Here is a 9,962-nt window from a genome sequence, read left to right on the forward strand (position 1 = left end):
ATTAAAAAAAGACGAATATGACATGTGAAGCAAGCACCTCAAATGGCATTCTGGGAAAACATTTCCACTCATCGGTCACACTGGTTTGTGCAAAGCATGCTGGGTACACAAGAGTGATGTATAGCAGAAGGAGAATGCGTTTGTCACGTTCTCGTCCGCCTTTAGGCCGGAGTATCCGCTCGTCCTCTTGATTTGTGGCCACAGTAGCACTTCTTGCGTTATTTTCCTGATGGTTTATTTGCGAAAGCCTCATCCTGCCGTCTGACACCTCGAGGACGGCCTTATCTGGAGGCACTTTGGCACATCTCTCTCTTTAAACAAACACGAGCGGTTTCATCCAGAGCGGGTAATGGACTGACACTAACGCATGTGCGTGTGTGTGTGTGTGTGTGTGTGTGTGGGCCGGCCCACCTGACCCACCTATAAAAGAGCCAGAAGTTTGAGAACAGGCCACAAAACAGCAGAAGCAGAAGAGCCAGGAGAAGATCTGTGCTTGAGGAGCGAACGCACATCTCATCCATCCATCCATCCATCCATCCATCCATCCATCCATCCGTCGGTGAGTTGACCTTCACTGACCCCTTACAGAGGCTTCAAATGGAGTTTGACACTGTTTCTCTCCTTTTGACAGGCCGTGTGTTCGGACCCTAAAGAAACTCTCAAAATGAAAGCCGTCCAATATCTCGCTGGTCTTCTTCTGCTCCTCTTTGTTCAGAACAGCATGTGCTTCCCCCTGCAAGAGGACAACACAAGGTCAGATCCCAGGTCTAATATCGGTACTTTGACCATAGCTATGCATCAGGACGTGTGTGTGTGTGTGTGTGTGTGTGTGTGTGTGTGTGTGTGTGTGGTTGTGTTAAAGGGTTCACTTTTAAATCAACTTTTGCTGATGATTTACTCACCCCCATGTCAGCCAAGATGTCCATGTGTTTCTTTCTGCAGTCGAAAAGAAATTACGGTTTTGGATGAAAACAGTCCAGGATTGTTCTCCATATAATGGACTTCAATGGGACCCAAACGGGTCAGTTTCAGTGCAGCGTCAAAGGGCTTTAAACGACACCCGATGATGAATAAGGGTCTTATCTAGCCAAACGACCAGTTTCTGAGAGAAACCCAGCAGTATTTATGCTATTATTTGACCTCTTATCAGACGAGCGTCATCATCTCTGAGCTCCGCCATAACTTCCGCCGAGTGAGGTCAAATTTGAATGTGCACTGCAAAAAATGCTTTTCTTACTTAGTATTTTTGTCTTGTTTTCAGTCCAAATATCTAAAAAATCTTACATTAAGAAGCATTTACTAGACAAGCAGAAGTTTTTGTCTTGTTTTGGGGGAAAATAACTCAAAATTAAGGGAGTTTTTGCTTAAAATAAGCTAAATAATCTGCCAATGGGGTAAGCAAAATAATCTTGTTTTCTGTTTGAATTAAGATTATTTTGCTTACCATTTTGAGTTATTTTCCCCCAAAACAAGACAAAAACTTTTGCTTGTCTAGTAAATGCTTCTTAATGTAAGATTTTTTAGATATTTGGACTGAAAACAAGACAAAAATACTAAGTAAGAAAAGCCTTTTTTGCAGTGTGGTTATAGATATGTCGATAGTAGATGCCTCATTCCACTGATCCATGCAGGCGCTAATGAGGCATCTACGATCGATACATCTATGACCATGCTTGTATTTTGACCTCACTCGGCGGAAGTTATGGCGGAGCTCAGAGATGATCACGCTCGTCTGATAAGAGGTAAAATAATAGCATAAATACTGCTGGGTTTCTCTCAGAAACTGATGGTTTCGCTAGATAAGACACTCGTTCATCATCTGGTGTCGTTTAAAGCCCTTTGAAGCTGCAGTGAAACTGACCCGTTTGGGTCCCATTGAAGTCCATTATATGGAGAAAAACCCTGGACTGTTTTCCGAAACCTTCATTTCTTTTCGACTGCAGAAAGAAAGACGTGGACATCTTGGCTGACATGGGGGTGAGTAAATCATCAGCAGATGTTTATTTAAAAGTGGACTAACCCTTTAAGTGTGGTTTGTGTTCTGTTGGAGTAGCGCAGAGACAGCTGAGGGTCTGCAGGCCGTGAAGAGGCATTCTGAGGGCACGTTCTCCAACGATTACAGCAAATACCTGGAGACCAGGAGAGCTCAAGACTTTGTTCAGTGGCTCATGAACGCCAAGAGGAACGGGTACAGTGGAATATTGATTATAGGTTATACTACATTTGGTGTGAAGGAAACTGTACGGACGTGACATAAAAAGAATGCATATATTTTTATAGATTTTATGTTATAATTTAATACATGTACATATAGATATTATATATTGGAATATAATTTATATTGAAACGTGACATATGTTCTCACAATTATATAATGGATTTATAGTAGTATTCTTAAAAAATATGTTTAAATCTGAAACATTTATATATATAAGCAAGTTATTTAATTATAATACTAAAATAATATTTTTTTTATTTTATTCATTTTTTTTATGTATACTTAAAATATGTTGCCCTTCTCACATTTATATTTTAATATATTTATGTGAGATATATTTTTATTTTTATTTCTTTTATAATACATCAGATAAAACTATATGTGATTAACATTACAATTACAGTATATTCATAAATATATTTTTATATATGTGTATATATATATATATATATATATATATATATATAATGTTATTTTTTTTTATATTTTTTTTTATTTTATAATATATCAGATAAAACTATATAATGTGATTTACATTACAATTACAATATTTTCATAAATATGTATATAATATTATCAAATTATTACTATATATATATATATATATATATATATATATATATATATATATATATATATATATATATATATATATATATATATATATATATATATATATATATATATATATATATATATATATATATATAAAGCAAGTTGTTTAATTATAATACTAAAATATATATATATAAAATAAATACAAATATTATTTATACCTTATATTTATACCAAACATGATTATATCTTAAACAATTATATATATATATGTATGTATACTTAAAATATGTTGCCATTCAAATTTATATTTTAATATATTTGTTATTTTTATTTTAGTTTATTTTATAATATATCAGATAAAACTATATAATGTGATTATTGTGAAATTATTACTATATATATATATATATATATATATATATATATATATATATATATATATATATATATATATATAATTTTTTTTTTTTTTTTTCTTACTGGTGTATACTGGAATACATAAAATATGTTGCTATTCTCACATTTATATTTTAATATAATTGTTATTTTTTATTTATATTTTTGTTTATTTTATAATACATCAGATAAAACTCTATCATGTGATTAACATTATAATTACAACATATTCATAAATATGTATATCATATAAAAGTATTACTATATATATATATATATATATATATATATATATATATATATATATATATATATATATAAGCAATATATATATATATATTTAATTTAATATTTAATTATAATACTAAAATATACGTATATAAAATAAATACAAATAATATATATGTATAATTAAAATATGTTGCCATTCTCACATTTATATTTTAATATATTTATGTTATTTTTATTTATTTTATAATATATATCAGATAAAACTATGTGATTAACATGTACATAACCAATAGTATTATCCTTATTTGAAAAGAATGTGAAACACAAAAATATATATATGGATAGATAATACAAAATATGATCATATTATATCATATTTTAGGGCCTAACACTAACAGAATTAAATGATTTCTCACATAAACTCTCTTTCCCGCCTCCAGGGGTTCGTCCAAACGCCACGCCGAGGGAACCTACACCAGCGACATCAGCTCTTACCTGCAGGACCAGGCGGCTCTCAACTTTGTGGCCTGGCTGAAATCTGGACAGCCCAAGCAAGAGTAGGCCTCGTCGCTTCTAGCCCCAGTGCCTTAGTGTGAAAGTGGTGGAAATAAAGAAAAAGAGAGTGTGTGTGCGAGAGCAAAACAGCCTAAAGTGACTGCTTTCTCCTCCCCAACATCTGTCTCTTTTCTAACGCACCCCTGCCAAATGCTAATGCTAATAAATAGCGCTGAAACTGGTGTTCTTCTGGGTATCTTTCTCTGCTAATGTCATTCTTCTGTTTCTGGTACTGCTACGCTAATCAAAGACTGCATAGATGCTAACAAACATCACACAACTAATGCTACAAACTGGTGTTCTTCTGGGTATCTTTCTCTGCTAATGTCATTCTTCTGTTTCTGGTACTGCTACGCTAATCAAAGACTGCATAGATGCTAACAAACATCACACAGCTAATGCTACAAACTAGTGTTCTTCTGGGTATCTTTTTCTGCTAATGTCATTCTTCTGTTTCTGGTACTGCTACGCTAATCAAAGACTGCATAGATGCTAACAAACACCACACAGCTAATGCTACAAACTAGTGTTCTTCTGGGTATCTTTCTCTGCTAATGTCATTCTTCCTTTTCTGGTACTGCTACGCTAATCAAAGACTGCATAGATGCTAACAAACATCACACAGCTAATGCTACAAACTAGTGTTCTTCTGGGTATCTTTCTCTGCTAATGTCATTCTTCTGTTTCTGGTACTGCTACGGTAATCAAAGACTGCATAGATGCTAACAAACATCACACAGCTAATGCTACAAACTAGTGTTCTTCTGGGTATCTTTCTCTGCTAATGTCATTCTTCTGTTTCTGGTACTGCTACGCTAATCAAAGACTGCATAGATGCTAACAAACATCACACAGCTAATGCTACAAACTGGTGTTCTTCTGTGTATCTTTCTCTGCTAATGTCATTCTTCTGTTTCTGGTACTTTTACGCTAATCAAAGACTGCATAGATGCTAACAAACATCACACAGCTAATGCTACAAACTAGTGTTCTTCTGGGTATCTTTCTCTGCTAATGTCATTCTTCTGTTTCTGGTACTGCTACGCTAATCAAAGACTGCATAGATGCTAACAAACATCACACAGCTAATGCTACAAACTAGTGTTCTTCTGGGTATCTTTCTCTGCTAATGTCATTCTTCTGTTTCTGGTACTGCTACGCTAATCAAAGACTGCATAGATGCTAACAAACATCACACAGCTAATGCTACAAACTAGTGTTCTTCTGGGTATCTTTCTCTGCTAATGTCATTCTTCTGTTTCTGGTACTGCTACGCTAATCAAAGACTGCATAGATGCTAACAAACATCACACAGCTAATGCTACAAACCTGTGTTCTTCTGGGTATCTTTCTCTGCTAATGTCATTCTTCTGTTTCTGGTACTGCTACGCTAATCAAAGACTGCATAGATGCTAACAAACATCACACAGCTAATGCTACAAACTGGTGTTCTTCTGGGTATCTTTCTCTGCTAATGTCATTCTTCTGTTTCTGGTACTGCTACGCTAATCAAAGACTGCATAGATGCTAACAAACATCACACAGCTAATGCTACAAACTAGTGTTCTTCTGGGTATCTTTCTCTGCTAATGTCATTCTTCTGTTTCTGGTACTGCTACGCTAATCAAAGACTGCATAGATGCTAACAAACATCACACAGCTAATGCTACAAACTAGTGTTCTTCTGGGTATCTTTCTCTGCTAATGTCATTCTTCTGTTTCTGGTACTGCTACGCTAATCAAAGACTGCATAGATGCTAACAAACATCACACAGCTAATGCTACAAACTGGTGTTCTTCTGGGTATCTTTCTCTGCTAATGTCCTTCTGTTTCTGGTACTGCTACGCTAATCAAAGACTGCATAGATGCTAACAAACATCACACAGCTAATGCTACAAACTAGTGTTCTTCTGGGTATCTTTCTCTGCTAATGTCCTTCTGTTTCTGGTACTGCTACGCTAATCAAAGACTGCATAGATGCTAACAAACATCACACAGCTAATGCTACAAACTGGTGTTCTTCTGGGTATCTTTCTCTGCTAATGTCATTCTTCTGTTTCTGGTACTGCTACGCTAATCAAAGACTGCATAGATGCTAACAAACATCACACAGCTAATGCTACAAACTAGTGTTCTTCTGGGTATCTTTCTCTGCTAATGTCCTTCTGTTTCTGGTACTGCTACGCTAATCAAAGACTACAAACCTAAACATGCTAACGCTTGGTGTAGGCCGCGAGCTAACGGCTAACTACTTGGTTTAAACTATGAATACGTGTCATGTACACATCCTCAAACGTTGTTTATTGCATATGCGCAGTGTTGGGGGCAACAGAGGGGCAAATTTGGGCCGCAGGCGGCATGTAGACGGCAGTTTCACCAGTGATGTCAACAAAGTCTTGGATAGCATCGCTGCCAAGGAGTATTTACAATGGGTGATGAACTCTAAGACGACAGGGACAAGGTAAAGTCCTCTCTAAAGTGGCTAAAACACAGTAATCAGTGCAACAAGATCCCACATGAAAAAATACTATAGTATATTATAGGAAAATTACTCTAGTAAATACATTTTTGTCTTGTTTTGGGGGAAAATAACTCCAAATGAAGGGATTTTTTTGCTTAAAATAAGCCAAATAATCTTAATTCAAACAGAAAACAAGATTATTTAGCTTTTAAGCAAAAAAAAAATCCCTTCATTTTGAGTTATCTTCCCCCAAAACAAGACAAAAACTTTTGCTTGTCTATTAAATGCTTCTTAATGTAAGATGTTTTAGATATTTGGACTGAAAACAAGACAAAAATACCACATGAAAAAATACTATAGTATATTATAGTAAAATTACAGTAAAATTACTGTAGTAAATACTAGTGTTTTTGAACCATACTACAGTAAAGATACTACAGTAAATTTTAGTATATTATAGTAAAATTACTGTAGTAAATACTAGTGTTTTTGAACCATACTATAGTAAAGATATTACAGTAAATTGTAGTATATTATAGTAAAATTACTTTAGTAAATACTATAGTGTTTTTGAACCATACTATAGTAAAGATACTACAGTAAATTTTAGTATATTATAGTAAAATTACTGTAGTAAATACTAGTGTTTTTGAACCATACTATAGTAAAGATACTACAGTAAATTTTAGTATATTATAGTAAAATTACTGTAGTAAATACTAGTGTTTTTGAACCATACTATAGTAAAGATATTACAGTAAATTGTAGTATATTATAGTAAAATTACTTTAGTAAATACTATAGTGTTTTTGAACCATACTATAGTAAAGATACTACAGTAAATTGTAGTATATTATAGTAAAATTACTGTAGTAAATACTAGTGTTTTTGAACCATACTATAGTAAAGATACTTCAGTAAATTTTTGTATATTATAGTAAAATTACTGTAGTAAATCCTAGTGTTTTTGAACCATACTATAGTAAAGATACTGCAGTAAATTGTAGTATATTATAGTAAAATTACTGTAGTAAATACTAGTGTTTTTGAACCATACTATAGTAAAGATACTACAGTAAATTTTAGTATATTATAGTAAAATTACTGTAGTAAATACTAGTGTTTTTTAACCATACTACAGTAAAGATACTACAGTAAATTGTAGTATATTATAGTAAAATTACTGTAGTAAATACTAGTGTTTTTGAACCATACTATAGTAAAGATACTACAGTAAATTTTAGTATATTATAGTAAAATTACTGTAGTAAATACTAGTGATTTTGAATCATACTATAGTAAAGATACTACAGTAAATTTTAGTATATTATAGTAAAATTACTGTAGTAAATACTAGTGTTTTTGAAACATACTATAGTAAAGATATTACAGTAAATTTTAGTATATTATAGTAAAATTACTGTAGTAAATACTAGTGTTTTTGAAACATACTATAGTAAAGATATTACAGTAAATTTTAGTATATTATAGTAAAATTACTTTAGTAAATACTATAGTGTTTTTGAACCATACTATAGTAAAGATACTACAGTAAATTGTAGTATATTATAGTAAAATTACTTTCGTAAATACTATAGTGTTTTTGAACCATACTATAGTAAAGATACTTCAGTAAATTTTAGTATATTATAGTAAAATTACTGTAGTAAATACTAGTGTTTTTGAACCATACTATAGTAAAGATACTACAGTAAATTGTAGTATATTATAGTAAAATTACTGTAGTAAATACTAGTGTTTTTGAACCATACTATAGTAAAGATACTTCAGTAAATTGTAGTATATTATAGTATTTACTACACTTTGTTAATGTACTGTAGTATATTTACTATAGTACGGTTCAAAAACACTATAGTATTTACTAGAGTAATTTTACTATAATATACTATAGTATTTTTTCATGTGGGAAAGCATTTTTTGCAGTGTACTATAGTAAATATACTACAGTAAATAAACAAAGTGTAGTAAATACTATAATATACTACAATTTACTGTAGTATCTTTACTATAGTATTTACTTGAGTAATTTTACTATAATATATAGTATTTTTTCATGTGGGACGGGTCCGTTTTGAAGACGCTTCATGTGATTTATGTTCTTTTCTAGTGGCAAACGTGGCGGGAATCAATGAAGAACTGGAGGGCTTCCCTGCAAGAGCTTACATTTGGATCCTGAAGGGGGTTCAATCATCAAAATGGATGAAAGCCATATCTTTTAAAGACAAAACTCTTGAAATCAAAAGCCATATTCATATTTTTTGTTTTAACTTTGAGCACTGTGGTTATTATTTATGTTCCCTAGTGTTAAAGAACACCATGTTAGTTATACCAACAACAACAAAAAAGAAATATTTTCTATAGTTTTGAACTATTTTCTATGTGTGCGATAAAAACAAACTCAGGTGAATGCACTAAACACTCAGGTAAACGTGTGCCACCACTGTATCAAAGTGCCATGGAAAATGGTGTCTTGCTCTGCAAAATAAACATTTTCATATTCCACCGAGCCTGTTGTTTTCCTGCTTGAACACATGTGCATTTAGCGCCACCTAGAGGAGACCTGTAGCAATACACGCATTTGCGGACTCGGTTTAATATAGTAGCCTATTTTGTATTATTATTAATGCTCGAATAACAAACATAAGAACATTGCCAAGGGAATACATATAGAAACAAACACACAATTAAAATACACACAAGAAAAATAAATAAATACACAAATCATAAGTTGCTAGGACACATTGTATTACAATAACATACAAACAATTACTAGGAAAGCTTTAAATATATTTTCTTTAAATATTTCTTCATAGTATTTAAGGAATCTTAGGGTTTTCTTATTCTTCATGTATAAAGAGATTTTAGAGTGCAAATTTTTGCTTATGAATGAAGAATTTTTCCATATAAAATAAAAAAATTAACAACATACCCCAGGGGTCTATTTTTTATATCGTTATAATAAAAAAAATAATGTATTTTAAACTGAAAGAGTGCACTCAAAAAAATAACTCATTGGACAAACTTAATTTAATTGAGGGCAGGTTTTGTGTAGCCCCAAATGAAATGTGAAATGAAAGTTGGTCCAACTCAATTTGATCAAATACAGTTTAAATGATACTTATAACATGACTTTTTTTATACTTGTCAAACTTAAATTAAAAAATTTAATTGGAAAACCAGATATAAGCAGCTTCATTCATCATCATACATTATGTATATCATGAAAATATAAGAAAAGAGGCGCCACTCTTCAGCATAACGCTAACCACAAAATTAAAAAACATTACAGAAACTCCTCTAAATCGCAAAGCATGCTGGGAACTATTCACTGCCCAGTTAGTTATGTCAACACAAATATTTCATGTAGTTTTAACACAACTTAATTAAGTGAACTTCAGTTTTAAATATATTAGGTTGACTGAACACAATTTAATTAAGTTGTGACAAAATTAGATATGTTTAAGTAGAATGAACAGAATTTAAATGTCATATCATTTTTTTTGAGTGTGTGTAACATTGGC

The 9,962-nt window shown here is 32.0% G+C and overlaps 1 protein-coding gene across 1 annotated transcript; it reads left to right on the forward strand.

Annotated features, from left to right (window-relative positions):
* The first annotated feature begins 458 nt into the window (after positions 1-458).
* Positions 459-8,945, forward strand: gcga (glucagon a). Its single transcript, XM_079807762.1, has 6 exons — positions 459-559; positions 632-753; positions 2,054-2,188; positions 3,844-3,960; positions 6,277-6,420; positions 8,549-8,945. Exons 2-6 carry the CDS (start codon positions 665-667, stop codon positions 8,571-8,573), a joined length of 510 nt encoding a protein of 169 aa, XP_079663888.1. The 5' UTR covers positions 459-559; positions 632-664; the 3' UTR covers positions 8,574-8,945.
* The last annotated feature ends 1,017 nt before the right edge of the window (positions 8,946-9,962 follow it).

This window comes from Gobio gobio, assembly GCF_949357685.1.
Source record: "Gobio gobio genome assembly, chromosome: 24".
Taxonomy (NCBI): Eukaryota; Metazoa; Chordata; class Actinopteri; order Cypriniformes; family Gobionidae; genus Gobio; species Gobio gobio.